We start from the raw sequence: 16,339 nt of genomic DNA, 5'->3' as shown, positions 1-16,339 counted from the left end.
TGAAAAAAAGTAGAAATTGCGGTCAAAAATTTGTCCAATGCCCTTTTTCCTTAAGGTATTACAATTACAACTGGACCTGGGTTGCCAGTGCCTTAACGTGCAGATAGAGGACATATACAAATTTCTCTCATTCTCAGTATATGGACAGGCCATGCCACATGGAAAGCTCAGACCATCCAGAACTCACTCATTGAGCTGCATAGGCTGCACTAGCACTGATCAGTGATTGGCTGCAGGGGCTGGGATTAAGTAGTGATGATTCATATCAGAGAGAGTTCTTTTAGGTTTAAACCAACTGAATTTTAGAAAATCTGGCAACCCAAATGAGACTCGTGTGAGGCTCATTCTGCTTTTTGATTGGATAATCATCTTGAGAATAATAAATAAAACACACATACATAAAATCAAATAACATGAGACATCATGTTTTTGTAATTAAGAATAAATCAGCATTAGAATCATTATCAGTAAAAGCTGTAGTTGATTTGAACACGTGTACCGGACGCAGTCTCAATGTTAATGCTAATGCCAATTTTAGAGCCTAATAAATATTAAATTCACTCTAAAAACTGAACAAAATCTGGCCATGAAAATAATCGGGTGGTCTTTACAATAAATTTGTTCGATTTGACATGTCAATAACAATTTGCATTAGCATCGAGACACAAACACCCATCTTTCTAAACACAAAGTGTCCTCCAAAGTATTAACCCCATTGGTAAAGTGTGTAACATGTTGTCACTGATATCCACCTGCATGTCCACTCGCCATCTGTCAGTATTTATTGATTTTAGTGCGACTTGGCAAAAACTCCATAGATTATAATTGGGGTGGAAATTACTATGATTTCTGCTCAAGTGACCGGAGTGAGCCAGGCACTGCTGGCACAGAGCATATTAGTAACCGAAACTTGTCACTTCTCAGAGTCTTACCTAGACACTTGACGTCTCCCTCTGCGTAGGCTGAGGCCGCTCTGGGTTTGTTGGTGACCAGAGCCAGCTCTCCAAAATACTGCCCCCTACTGCACCGGGCGATCTCCACCTCTGTGTTGTCTGCGTGGTCAGCCTTTGTCTGAGGAAGAGAGAAGATAGGGCTTACATTTTGTAGTATTTATTTACAGATACTAGATGACTCACAAATCTCTTTAAAAAGACACATCTGATGCATTCAATAACAATCTATAAAAATATCTTCAACAGAATTATGATTGATTTATTTTTCCTTACTTTACTCTTCATCATGATCCTGACATCTCCAGATTCTACGATATAGAAGCAGTCGGCTTTGTCCCCCTAAAAAGACAAATTAATTAGATCAACATTATATCATAAAATGCTTTATATTACAGTAAGGCTAGATCTTAAGTAGGACTTAACCAGATCTTTTAGAAAACTAATACAAGACAAAACAGATCTAAAACAAAAAATTCAGATTACCCAGGTCAAAACCAGGACAAAACTAGGGCTCAAATAAGGAATAAGCAAGGCCAAAATGGCATCAAAATTAAACATGATGGCCAAGAATATCACGTCTTACTTGTGTGATGATTTTCTCTCCGTCAGAAAACTGCTTGGCTCCTAATACATCCACAATCTTCATTCTCTCATTTGCCTGAAGAAAACACGCAGGATAACTTAATATACATTTAAAGCTTAGGTTATAGAACCATAATTCTCCTTTAACAGAGTTTAACCTCAAGTGATTTGAGCAGTGGAACAGATTCTATAAAAGTCTCGTACATCCTCCTCTTCTTAGCGTTGTTTTTGACAATGAGTCGACGAAATGTGGCTCGATCCTTGAAAAAGAGCACAGCATTGTTTTAATTACATTGTACCAGTTTGAATTATGATATACCTATTTACATGAGTGGAACCGAATTAAACACAATTGCAATTATCATACTCAATTTGAACGCAGAAATGTAACGATGAAACCAAATGATGTTTGTTTTCTAAGTGCAGTTCCTAGTGAAATCCATCAGGGGGAGCACAGAGACTGGACTCAAAGCAGTGGTTCATTGAGAGAAAACACTTCATTCTTAACTAAGGTTTAGACTCTCACTGATTCAGATGAATATGAAATGTTATGGACACTGGCACAAATATGTACAGGCTACACTGTTGGAACCAAATTAGAAAAAAAGAAAACCATAAAAACAAAAGGCCAGTTCCTGATGTACTGGATTTTAGTACGTGGGATAATTAAACAACGCAACAAAAAAATGCTAAAAAAACAACCAAACAAAAAAACCCCAAAACATTTCCTTTATGAGCACAAAAACGTCAGCTGTCCTCCAACCCATCCTGCCCTTTACATCATACCACTTTGCCATTTCCTTTTGCCTCAAATGAGTTACTGTTCCATTCATTCTCTAGGGGGAATTAGCAGAGTCTTGCCTAAGTAAATCAATAAAAGTAACCTCAGCAGATGGTTCTGTTACAAAAGGATAATCACTGAGCACATGTCTAGGGTCATCACGAAAACCATTTTAAAGTGTGATATATTGCTAAGGAAGATATAAACGATATACCACAAAAGTAAAACTAATTTATGACACTGACACAATAACTCTACAGCAGGATTATCCAAAAAAAACGACTGTAAATGCACAAAGACATGAGCTGCTACAAATAAATATCAAAATGAAACACTTAAGTCATTATAGATACAAACTAAATACTACATTATTCAACTGTCTACAGCAGAAATCTTACAGTAGTACACAAAAATGACAAAAGTTCCCCACTATAAAAAAAAAAAAAAAAACCCAAGATGAAAATTGATTGCCTCAAAAGTAAGAAAAAAAAAAAAATCTCACCAGTCCCCAGAGCGCCCCCTCCTGGGTGGCGATGATGGTTGCCGCCCTCGGTGTGTTGTACATTAGCGCCAACTCTCCAAAGCTGCCCTTGTTATCGTAATGTCCCACGACCTTCCCTGAAACTTCAATGTCGTACACGCCCCTGAACAAAACAGAAATCAGTTACAGATGACATTCATTAAAGAGAAGATGTCACACTAAGATATTACATTGTGTTGTGCAAACATGTATTATTCAATTGTCAAACTAGGAAAAAAAAACATGTGTAGTAATAGAATCATTTAAAAACAATAAAAACTAAATTCAATTAAAAATGGGGGGGGGGGAAGCCAACAAGATCCACAGAATAACCAAAATGTGAAAATGCATTTTCCAAAATGTAAGAAATTATTAGTAGCATTCTGAGCTGCTGAGTAAATTATATTGTTTACACTTATGACAACAACTCCGAGCTCCTTTATCATCTCTACATAAAAATTGTATGTTCTTTAAAACATGTTCTCCACCTTTAATACAACATGTGTACAAGCCGTAAATGTCCATTGAAATATATTGTCGGGACATGTTCAGCTGACAGCCCTCTGTGCCTCTGTACACAACACACTATATATTCATCATATATAGGCTGCACATTCAGTCTAGTTCAAACAAGCCATAAAGATAAGACTAGAGATAATATAGAGAATTAGATCAGCTTACAAAAAGTAAAACATCACCAAAACGTGGTGTTAAACTCTAATCATTAGTTAAAAAGCTATAATATGTCTGATATCCAATTGTCTCAGTACTTTTCCTGCAGTGTTCTACAATATGGCATTAAACCTGTGTTTCTCCAGAGAATATCTTTTGCTCACCCTAAGTATTTCTTTCCAAGGAATTTTTTGAGACCTGTAACGGAATGTGTAAGATTGATAAGTTTAATGCAATACTATGAGACCTTTCAGATAACTATGTAGAGACAAGAAATTGGTGGTGAAGACCACTAAAAGAAGTTGGCTACCAATTTCATGTTTTTGTGTATTCTAGGTCTGATAACTAGGTGATCAGGTACATGGACAGAATCACACTACTGTAGGCTATAAAATAAAATATAAAAAATTAGTTAATAAGTTTAACCTTATAGTAGTCATCATCATCTCACCTCTCTATGACGTAGAAGTTGTCACCGTCATCTCCCTGATCAATCACATGTTCCTGAGGCTGAACAATCAACTCAAACATGGCATCCAGCACTTGAGAAAACTGCTCCTGAAAAACAAAATTAATAACATTTTAAATCATCCGTGGTTTCAAAACGTGATTTTCTCAAGTTCTTTTTGGACAAGTACAATAGTAGAAAAAGTATAGAGTAAATAAACACCCAAAGGAGGCAGATTGCGCTTCAGGGAATATAAAATCATTTAGCCTGAGGGCATTTCCAGGCACAACCCTCAGGGAGATATAAATGTGTAACAGAGATGATATTACGAGATTTAAGGAGCCGGTTCAACCTTTTAAGAATTCTCTTGTGGGAGAAATCCCATAAAATTACTATTCATCAACTTCAACATTCTGTGGCCTTATCTAATATACAGAGAGGTCGGGATTGTGTGATCACACGTCAGAATTTCCACTTAGCCTAATGTTAAACCAGGAGATTTTAAGATACAAAATCACAAATGTGTATTTGAGCCTGTTCCTAAATGAGACTGGTCATCTTTACCAAGATGAAATGTGTACATTTTTGACAAAATACAAGAAAACCGCTCATTCTTATTGCTCTCAATTTAATCTTACTGTTTCACAATGTTTCAGTCATAAAAATGAATAAATATTTAAAATCACTTTACACGTGTCCTTAAGGTTTTGGACATTCTTGTTACCATCACTCAAAATCCCCTGTAAAAAATGATACATCACAGTGACTTTATCAAGAAGAAACAGTTACATTCAGAGCCTTTCCTACGACCTGAGACAGGGAGAAGAGCGCTCTTAAATCCTGCATCCTGCAATTTCATTAAAAAAAATAAAGCAGCAAGTTTGAGGGGGGCCTTAACATTTTTTGGATATTTTAACATGCCATTTCAAATATGCAAAGGAAAAAAACATACTCAAAAAGTACTCATTTCACGGAATGACCCCAGCTCTTTTGTTTATTTTTTACCTGGTCTAATGTTTTGAAGAGAAGGATATCTCGGCAGGCCTCCTGGAGTCTGCAGCGCTGCTCGTCTGTTTTGGGGTGGACCACTCGGGGCTCAGTGTCCTCATCGTCGTCATCTGGGTTAAACGCCTCTGCACACACTGCACAAAGGGAGGGAGAAACAAACAAAATCAAGATACCATCAACAGTGAAAGAAATGGCAGTATGGTGACATAGTGGCTAGCTTCACTGTTTGGTTCCCATGAAGAATAGGCTATTATAGTTTGTATTATATTTATTTATTAAATATAGGACAGTACACATTAAGTTGGATTGCATGTTCTCTGTTTGTTAAAATGGCTTTCTTACAATTCACCTTTAAACCTGAAGCATCCACAGAAGGCTAACCAACCACCAGCTAGGTACTCCTAACCAGGATCCTGGCTCAGGCCTGGAGAAGGGTCTAACTAAGGACTCCTTTTTTGACGAATGGGTCAAATGCAGAGAATAACTTGCCATATGCTTTTAGATTATAGAATGTGAAAACCATACCAACATGTACGTACCCCAGCATACCCCACAGACCCCCGCATGCCCCCAGATGAGGGGCAAGAGCCTGTGTTCCCTATTGACTACATTGTATTTTCATGAGAAAAAAAGGTAAAATTTACAAAGATTAACCTGAACCTAGAATCTTGTGATGTCATCTGAAATCCAAGGGGAACAGCTTTACTTAGATAATACTTTTGACAACACTTTTTTCGCCGTACATGGACCAGCCATAAATCAGTATGTAAAATCAAATATAGTTTATTTCTGATCAAATACATGATCTCTAGGTTTATGCATTTGAATGGTGTATTTTTGAGGTTGAATCTTGTGACGTAGTTCTGGCCTATCTCTGCTCTGTGTGACTTGCACATGATGTTGCAGTTCTGTGGTTTGTGTCATGCATCATTTATTGTTCGGAATGATCTCAGCACAGAGCTTTGCATTTAAGTCAAGAGAAGGAAGTCCCCTTCACAAGCTTTCAGCCCAGATAGTATCTGATACTGTTTCAGTACACTATACATAGTTGCTGAAAACAGTCACTTAAAGTAGCAGTGTAACCAACACTGGCAGGGGTAGTAGCAACATCCTTAATACAACTTTATACTGTATAACGTTTTAATATAGAGACTGAAGAATATGGTTAATTTTGCAGTTGTAGAGTATGAATTCACAGAAACCAATTGCTAGATTTCAGCCAGGAGCCGAGTCAGGAGTAACCAAAGGGGTAGTACTCAGATTAATTTACTGAAGTAATTCAGAGTAAATTTAATAAATTATAAATTGTACTGGAGTAGTTTTAGGACACCATACTTTTACTCCTATTTAGTAATTTACTATGTAATGTATGTTTTGGTTAGTACTTTAAGTCTCTTTTAAAACATGCTTTTGTTCACCTTGGAATTAGTATTTCACATTTTCAAACTTAAAATAATGTCTACATTTAGAAAGCACTTCATAAACTACAGCTCCATTTCCATTGAGGGATTTAGGTGTTCGAGCTCCGCCTGCTGTCAGCCACAGGAATGAACAACGAGAAAGTAAACAAATTAAGCCCTTTGGCAATGTGACTGCCATGCTAATAGAGCCAAGCATTCGTTGTGAACACAATTTGACTTTAGAATAATTACAAAGATGGCTTATGGGCTTACAAAGGATTGTGCAGCATTGTCACCTTTGACGCAACAACCTGGTCATAATGCAAACAGCAACTTTGGATGAATGGATAAATAAAACAAGCTTCAATTAAATAAAATAGAACTCCAGGTATTTTTTTTTATGAGGGAATGTCTTAAATGCATTGTCCTTCCAATTACATTAAATTGTAAAAAAAAAAAAAGTTACTCTTACAGTTACTCTTGCCCCTATGCCACTATTAGTGTAAATTAGAATGTTTCTCTTCTTAAAAAAACAAAAAACGAAACAAAAAAAAAAAACAAGTTGCTGACATCTTTTGGCAGAGTGTACCTGGTTGGTATGAATACTTCAATGATGAGCACAGGTCTATCCAGTTTGCCTCTTACAACCCATTCTAATGCCGCTAAAGCCTTGGTTGTGACGGCAGCAGGAAACCAACCCATGATTTTGTTTTGTCTTCAGTTGATCTAATGTTATCACCAAAATATAAATTAAGAAGTAATTCAAATGTTGATGTGATGGATTGACGTAATACTGGTGTAGTAATGCTGCCAATAAACTGGTTTGTTTGGTAAAGGAACTGATTTCTTTGAATCCTCAACCAGGTCACAAGAGGTCATGACAAGTTTTGTAAAACATCCAAAAATGTCTCTACACAAGAAAAAGGATTTGACGATTAACAAGAATTTTTTATTAATATAGGCATAATATGAACATTGGCATGTTCATATTATACAACATTATTGCTTCAAAATCAAATCATAAATAAATACTTTTTTATGTTTATGTTCTTTTGTTATATGACCTGAAAAGTGATTTGTCATAATATACAACAAGATTACACTTACATACAGACATACACGTATCAGATGGAGAAAAAGCCGTCAGTGGCAAATTACAAAAAGCTTAAATTCATAAAGAACGCCTTTTTATTTGAACTAGTAGGGGTGGAATTACATATTTATTCTGTTAAATTTACTTCAGCAACTCCTAGAAGAAATGATACTTTTCAGAGTAGCTTTTAGACACCATACTTTTGCTCCTACTTGAATAATATTTTGTTCTGTGTTTTGTCTGTCCAATTGCAATAACTCATGAATTTTAAATACATCTTAAGTTACTAAAACTATATCACTTAATAGATGCTCAAGTGAGTAAAAAAAAAGAAAGAAATTAACCTTTAGAATTAAGTCTATTCCACAGTATCAAAATAAAGTTTGAAATTTTATCATGACTACACTACACCACATCTACCCACTGCTGCTCACTACCCCAGACTGTAGCACGGTGATGAATTGTACATGTGCGTAGTCTGTAGAGCTGATAACAGGCTTCAGTGCCACAGATTAGCATCAGACAGAGGCGCACCCACAGTCTAACAGAGTTTATTACAGCAATGTGACGAATGAGGGGGACTATCAACTGTGTTTACACTAGAGCCAGCGAGAGCGTGAGAAACAGACTGGAGAGAAACAGGGACAGGGTGGGCACACGAGAAAGAGGGGAGCAGAGGGAGGAGAGAGGGAGGAGAGGGGGTGGCACAGGGGAGAGAAAGAGGAGATGAAGAGGGGTACCATGTTAAAGGGCTGTACCATACCACACAAAACCCATACTGCCATATCCATATCAAAGGAACCTTCACAAATTGTATCTCAACTCTACCAGTGTCAACCAAGCACTGACACTTTAACTTTTTTCTACCTTACAGAGTCTAAAACAAAACTGCAACCTCATCTTTCTTTTAAAAATACATGTTCCTAAAACCATTGGGGGCAGTTTTGCAAATCTCAGCTCAGGATTACCTTTGGCACCGTTTGTTAATAGTTACAGGTTATAAAATGTGCATGTGTATACGTCACTGCTGCGTTATGATGATTTTACTGCCTTAGGATATTGCCAGAGCAGCAGATTCCACACCACATCTGATAAAATTAAACTAAGTGAAATCAAGTTAAGAATTAGTTTAGCCAGCAATTCTAAGTCAGTTCGAAAGTAGAGCTAAACCAGGTATAAATCACACACTTTGGCTAAATATAAATCATAAAACTTATAGCCCAGGTGTAGCTCAGGTCCAGCTCATGTTCTTGGGTGTAAATGGAAACTATACCACTTCTGAACCAACTCTAAACCAGCTCTAAATTATTGCAGAACCAGAACTAAACCAGGTCAAAACAAGTTATGAACCGGGATTTAAAAAAAAATTAAAAATGACTACGTGCAAACCAGGGAAAAACCAGAACCAGACCTAAACCAGATCTAAAAGCAGATATTTTTGTTGGCTCAGTGAAGTGGGACTTTAGTGACGTCAAAGTGACTCAGGTGAATTCAACACTCACCTGACACTCGTCTCATGAATCTGCTTGGTGGAGGAGCTGTGGAGAGAGAGAGAGAGAGAAACATGAATATCATTTAGGCCAGTGGTCCCCAACCTTTTTATCACCGCGGACCGGCCAGCGCTTGAAAATTTTACCGTGGACCAAATAGAACTCCTAGTATTGTCTGTTAAAAGCTTTCTTTTTCTTGGAAGTTGGCTCTTTTTCTGTCTCTTCACTGGGCCTTTTCCCCTTCGAAAAGAAACTTTCCAAGGACGTCTGTTTTTTTCTCATTTTGCTAATTTGTGGGTTAAGTTGTCGGTGCTCAAGTTACGGAAATGTAACTGAGAGAATCTGGTCATTTTTCAAAATAAAAGATTTTTCAAAATAAGTGATTGTTCAGACTCAGATAATAAATACAACGGAAATAATTATTTCTTGGACGGCCGGTGGCCCGGTACCAATTGATCCATGGACCAGTACCAGTCCACGGCCCGGTGGTTGGGGACCACTGATTTAGGCTACAACTGGGACAATAGCAGTTAGAGATGACTAATAGGGCAAGACTTTCTCCTCAATACACAAGAGTCATTTCATTTCATTCCAGTAATGTTAGTCAAGTGCTGGACTGTTAAAGGGCCAAAACAGCTGAGAATATGAAGTCCTGACCTATTAGGACAAAAACAAGTTATTATAACATGCATTTGATTTTCCATTGAAGCAAATATCAGAGAATTGAAGAAAATTTCGGATTTTTGTGTTTGTTTTAAACAAATATTACCCATTACAAGTCCTTAAAAATCAGATGTTTTTGATTTTAAGTCCGTAACATTGGGGTGGGTGACAAAAATGAATATCTTGGTATTATCCTGATGCGGCCGTTATGCCTTGGTTGAGGTCGAGTATGGCACATAACGTAAATAGTACGGATGAGTCAAGATTTTGTAGCACAGGATCTCATGAGAAAAAGATTGAGATTTTACCCCATTATTTTTACATTTGTCTTGGATAAAAGGTTAATTTTGAGGAGTAACTCCTCTTGAGAACCTGCAATTCCAAAAAGTAGCAAAACAAAATCACTCAAAATGCACAATCTATTTATGAAAAATTATAAAAATTTGGAGTACCGAAAAGTGGATGTTATAGGCAAAATCAAAACGTTTTCTGTGCATTTGAGACGTATTAGCCAAAACAATGTTAAAAAGTAAACACTGTGGACAAAAACCTGAAGTGTGGAAATCAGCTTACCACCAGTGACCCAGCAGCTTGAGCATTTAGCATCTTAAAATGTCCCTCGGTCTCAGGCTAACTAAAAATCCTAGGTGCGACAACACAATCCTGAGCTATAAACTTGGCCAACCAGAGGCACTGCTCTGTCTGAAGCTCTGTTACTCAAGTTAGACTTTAACCTGAGTCTAGCTTTAACTTAATCTTGAAGAGCTGATTTTCCACTGTTAAACAAGTTCCTCTCAAATAACATAACAGTCACAAGGTACCATTAGCCAACAGTCACTCTCACCTTTTTGTTGGAACTCAAACACCTAAATGGGACCATGAATACTTATTATTGCTGTCAGGCTCCTGAAAATGTGTTGTTGAAAAGCATTTTGCATTTTTTCTTGAGTTTTCAGACAATGTAATCAATACCATTGTTCAGAAATTATTATTAAATCGGTTCTGTTTGCAGGTTGTTTTTTATAGGCAATACATTTGACAAGTTTGTCCATACATTTTGCACCTCTACATTGTGCTTTAAAATCCTGTCTAAAAGCTCAGCCCCATGTGGTTGACCCAGTGACCCACAGCTCCGCTCTAAGAGACTCCAGCCAAAAGAAATGCGCCTTAGTCCAAGAGCAACATGATCTCTCCAGGTGACTCAGACTGGGATTCCTATAGGGCCTGCTTTGACGTCAACAAGTGAGAATAAATATTAAACACGAGCACACCACATGGCCACACTGCTCACTTTAAGGTGAAAAGCTTCAGTTACAGGCAGCAGAGATCTTGTGTCCGCTTTGGTCAATTATTCAGAATTTCTGTAGAACACTGGTTCGACACTTAAATGGTTTAAGTAACCGTCAAGGCATAAGTAAAAGAATTTATTCAAACATATGGAAAACTGAAGCTGGCGGTCCAAAGTTAGAAAAGTTAGTAAGACGCACAGAAATTGGCATTAATTTCAGGAGGTACCAAAAAGATGCACGGCATAACTTTTCCAGTGAGGGTCCGTCACCTCCCCTGGAATATTCTGCAGTATGACATTATTACATTCAACCATTATGTTAAATGGAATACATATTTAACACATAATTGAGTGTTTTTCTTGTTTAAAAATACCATGAAAAAGACAATCTTACTGTGAGCAAGGTCACCACTCCACAGATCTGCAGACCCAACACCAGAAAAGTTGCACAGTGCACAATATAAAAAGCAATACAGTACCTTTATAGATGAGAATTGACTTCAGACATGCTTGTTTAGCCGGAAGTACAACAATGTTAAGGCTAAGTAAGGACTAAACTAGAACCCAAACAGATCATCAAAATTCAACCAAGAAATGTGTCCAGTCAAGGATACAACCTGACCAAAGTGTGGCTTAAAACAGAAACCAAGATCATGATAATTCTATAAATTTCCAAAAATGTAGAAGCCAAAATGTAAAAATAATTGAACTACTCACCATTAATTTCCATTATACTATGCTCCTGAACTACCACCTCCTCTCTTAATATCTGATCTCTGACTGTGCCTGAACCATCACAAAATTATAATTCCATAACATTCCATTGAGTGTTTTTGCATCTCAACGTCATCTCTTTGGTTCAGAGGGTCTTGTGAGTTTGAGCCCCCGTGTCAGAATCCATTTAAGTCTATGTGCAAAAATCCAAACACTCCAGCCGGTCACCTGTTCACTGTGGCATGGGTCACACTCACACTGTTGCTGCAGAGACCAGGTGACACTGTTGCTATGGGGACCAGGTAAAAGAGGTGAGAGAGGTCGAGCGAGAGATGCCCGAGATGTGACAGTTAGGTAGTGTTTGAATTTGTAACATTTTGATGGAAAACTAAAATAAATTGGAGCACCTACAAGAGAAAATATTTTTAAAATCTCAATATTCAATAGAAATAATTGCCGGCTTGCTAATAAAATAAAGGTGAGTTGCAGGCTTAATTTTAATTCATACGGCAAAAGGAAAATCAAGATGGTGAAGATAGTTCTTGGTTACTTAGTCTGGACTAAACACAAAGCTCCATCATACGTGACCCAAGATTACACATTGTTTTAATAGTTAAGTTTTGGTTTAAGTCATGGTTCTGTCTAAGTCTAAACCAGCACTTCTAAAGGACTAAACCAGGAGTAACTACACTGAACCAAGACAAAGCCCTTGACGTACTTGAGCGCAGTTGTCTCTTTAGTGTGAACTGTGACAGAACTGCTTTACATTCAAGTGGCTGTAGTTTCCTTTCACCTCCTCCAGCTCCATATTAGGCCTCTGTAAAAGTGAATCCAGTCTGGACTAAGAGCTCGGACATAGACTGTAAATTATATAAATGTACACAGAGGGGCTGAGGCCATAAACCAGTCAGAAAGGAGCTAAACTTAAACGCTATTAAACTGTCAGTAACAATACAGCACGGAAGTAAAAGAGTGGCAAGAACTAGGGCAGTGTTTCTCAAATGGTGGTACAAAAGCTCCTTCAGTTGGTACTCAAGACAGTGGATTTGTCCAACATACAGTAAACTTTATACATTTTTTGTCCTCCTTTGGATAATTTCTTGTTTAGAACTACAGTGGAATTTAAGCAGTTCACTTCTAGATCTGGTTTAGCCCAAGATAAGACCTGAATAGTGGTGTTACATAATTGATTTTGATCTGGTGGTTCTCATTAAGCCAAATCTTGGTGGTAGTTGGTGTGAAAACTTTGAGAGCCATCTATCCATCTATCCATCTATCTATCGTACAATCTCCTGATATGACTAATATTGAGATTTAGGTAAAGATGGGGTCTTCTCAATGTTGAAAAAAGTTCCTTTCTGAATTTAAAAAGGTACAACATGCAAGTGCTTGTCTCCATGGACATTTTTTTAGCCTGGAATCTTCCACTGAATAGCATTAACTTATATTCCATTTATCAAATTTTTATGCACATTAACCTCAGCTTTAATAAAATGTGACTCCCACATGAACTTTGAAAATATTTAGGACTCTTAAAAAAGGTTTTTATAGTTCACAAAAGGATACCACTGCAGTGCTTGTGTTTACATAGCAGCAGGCTAACGTGACTAAAAGGTGCTGGCAATTCTTGTGCATGCATTGTGACTTATTGTAACTGACAAACAAATCTTGGGACTGAACAGAGTGGGTTCACAACATAGACTGCACATATAAATTAACACAGACAATCTGCTAACTGCCGCTTTCCAAACAGGAAGTGAGCATGAGCACGCTGGCTCAAATTCACTTTCTATTGTGAATAGAGCTGTCAGGCTCGTCATTTTGGTCTTATAATCTTTGTTTTAACCTGCTCTACATGATCCTGGTTTTAACTCACCATTTTGTCTGTAAATCAATATATGAACATTTATAACAGACAAATCAGGCAACCCCTTTCCCGCTCGCTCCTGCTAGTGTTAGTAACAGGTTTTTCAAAATGAAGTAGTTGTTTTGGAAAAAGTGGTGTCAACGCATCCAGAGGTTTTATTCCTACAAAAGTACCTCTAAACTTATGGCAGGTTACAGGTCAGATCTGTAACTGCTCACTGTAACAATGTATGTTTTAATGCCCTACAGTGTAAAATTCCAGGTGAAGCATACATATCCATGGAGACAGGCAGATCCACCACTAAAATGTTACATAGCAAACATATTTTCTACTCTGCAGGCAACACATTTCATTAGCAATATCTCTTTTGCAGTAATGACAGTACTACTATTTCAGTTCCTCCCATGAGTGCTCTTTATCGCCCCCTCTGTTTTTCAGTGGAACTTTCAGTGATGGGAACTCATTTCTTCTCACAACCACCGATCAATAACAATCTTATTCATTTGGATGGCATTTGCCCAACCCACTGAAACGCCTTCATGTACAATTTACTGTACACAATACAAAAGTGTAGCAGCAGCTTCTTCCATATTTTGTTCAGAAATCAAATTATGTTTCAAGGTAGCGAAATGGAGATCACCCAAGACTGGGATTGTAGTTACATTAATATTAGAACTACCGCCACTCTTACTACAAATACTGCAAACATATACTATAACTACGTATGTTTACATGATCTATAATCCGATACACCCCATTAAACCCATGATTCGCCTCCACAGTGGATAATGTCATGCCTTTTCCCTGTCTCCGCGGTGACGCCCACTCAGCGCAGAGCTGCACTCACAGATGGAGAGCACCAGAAAGCGCTGGAAGTCAGCAGGGATACAGAAGAGAGGGACAGGGGCATGAAATCAGGGAATAATATATATTTTGCAGTGTGGTAATAAGGATTCTTTTAATTTAGCAATTTGTAGGATGGGGTCTGCTAAACTTACATTTTGTTGAGACCTATTTTTTCTTAGATTTCCAGAAATTCTATACAAGTTCATACTTTATGTGTGTTTGGTTCAGTCTCAATTTAGGCTAGTTTGAGACCCATCTTCTCTCACTATAGATACAGAATATAGAAATGTTATTGATAGCTACTTTAGGCATGAGGTAGGCATGCTCAAGTCAGTTGCCAGGAACATGTGCTTCTATGGACATTTAGAGTAGTTTTATCTGTATGTCTGTGTACATATTTACAATAGAACCCAAATAAGGCAAGGGATTCAAATATCAAAAGTTATATAATTATTACAGTACATACTAATGAAGTCCCATATCACACATTGCTTGGTATTGTATGCAAATTGGAGCCTGCTCTTTGAAATGTTCACAAAGCTGATAAACTGACAGAACAAAGTGGTGTGAAGAGAGAGGTTGCCGTTTGCTGCGGGTGTTTTATTGATTTTCAGTGCGAGCCTCAGCCGATGCGTCAGATCAGAGAGCCGTGGGGTCAAAACTCACTGCCTTCTACAATATCCTGTAGGTCGTCAATAAAACCGAAGAGAGCAAATACAACACATAGACATTATAGAAGCACTGATCTGTTCTGTCTACTGGGTTTGCACAAAGGGAGGAGAGAAAATTGAGAGAAAAACTAAAACCAGTCCGAGGTGCGGTTATGTTTGTACAAAAAGTGTAGCATCCTGCAACATTGCTTCTTTATCGTTAAGCACAAAAGTAAACAACCTGTGACAGCGGTTAACCTGAGTGACTCCTTATGACTCCTTGGTATTATTCTCATATCTGACACAGCTTTTTTCTGTCATGATCAACATATGTTTGCTTGTTTTAAGAGCAAATTTTGTCCTTTTTCATGTTAATTTTCTCCACATAGGTTTAATTTGTATTCACCCTAGAAGAGGTCAATTTAAACATCGCACTCACAAAACTTTTCAAAAGTTCCATAGTTTTATGCATACAAAAAAAAAATCAGAATACACCATCTCATGAATATTAAGAATTAAGCATTTACAAAGGACAAATTGCTAATGCAAAATTGGTAACTGATAACTCGCTAAAGTCTAACACATCACAGACCTTTTGTACATCTGTCTGACACTCAAAAATCAACAAAATCAAACACTTGCAAAATTAGATAGAATGACTCAACTAGTCAATAACATCACATTGTAAACATTCTCAGAGTTTTATAACAGCAAAACAGTAATGTCATGTAAACAAAAACCCAAGTTTTGCAAAGGCTTTTACCTTGAATTTAATGAATTAACCGTGTGCTCTTTGAGGACTTATGGCAGCTGTTCAGGTTCCAATTATCATCTATAAAATGCACCGTTACGCTCACGTATGATTGTAAAGATCTACTTGACCAACGGTCTGTGGTGGTTGAGAAGTACAAAGCTGTCTCCCACCATTTAGAAAGTTTGCCTTACCTAAACTCTACAATGAAACAAGGCAATGTCGGCGAAATATCTGCAGACTGAAACTAATATCTGGGGTCCCACACTCGCTGCATGTGCACCCACTTGGTGCCCATTTACACCCTAGAGAAGCCCATGTTTTCAAATATAAAATGCCACGATTCTGTTATTTGCCTCCATCGCGCTCCTGTTCTTTCGTACAGAGCTTGTAAACGAGGCCTCAACAGCGCACCGTTTGTCCACGTGTGCTCTTGCTAACCATGTCACACTCTCTAAATTCCTCCCACTCGGCCTTGTGCTTTTATCTTAGGTGTTGAAAAAGGTTTGTAGTGCTGCTGCTTTTCGTTTTTATGATAGTTTGCCATATCTTACACAAATCTTTAGTTTTCTCCACATCTGTATTTTAAAAAGCAAACCACCTCCAAACAATT

General features: G+C 37.6%; 1 protein-coding gene across 3 annotated transcripts in view; it reads right to left on the bottom strand.

The window, feature by feature from the left end:
* The window catches only part of prkar2aa (protein kinase, cAMP-dependent, regulatory, type II, alpha A), a 45,271-nt gene that overhangs the window by 4,403 nt on the left and 24,529 nt on the right, over nt 1–16,339 (bottom strand). For 2 of the 3 annotated variants that reach the window (XM_033969160.2, XM_033969159.2), the window contains exons 3-10: nt 8,960–8,995; nt 4,962–5,098; nt 3,960–4,066; nt 2,819–2,960; nt 1,694–1,795; nt 1,537–1,611; nt 1,227–1,292; nt 933–1,071 (exon numbers count right to left, since the gene is read on the bottom strand). In XM_033969160.2, the coding sequence (XP_033825051.1) occupies nt 933–1,071; nt 1,227–1,292; nt 1,537–1,611; nt 1,694–1,795; nt 2,819–2,960; nt 3,960–4,066; nt 4,962–5,098; nt 8,960–8,995 (804 nt within the window). The remainder of the gene's footprint in view (nt 1–932; nt 1,072–1,226; nt 1,293–1,536; nt 1,612–1,693; nt 1,796–2,818; nt 2,961–3,959; nt 4,067–4,961; nt 5,099–8,959; nt 8,996–16,339) is intronic. The other variant, XM_055223052.1, reaches the window with a different exon arrangement.

Source organism: Periophthalmus magnuspinnatus, chromosome 7, assembly GCF_009829125.3.
Source record: "Periophthalmus magnuspinnatus isolate fPerMag1 chromosome 7, fPerMag1.2.pri, whole genome shotgun sequence".
Classification (NCBI taxonomy): domain Eukaryota; kingdom Metazoa; phylum Chordata; class Actinopteri; order Gobiiformes; family Gobiidae; genus Periophthalmus; species Periophthalmus magnuspinnatus.
This window is presented reverse-complemented; position numbering and strand designations above follow the sequence as displayed.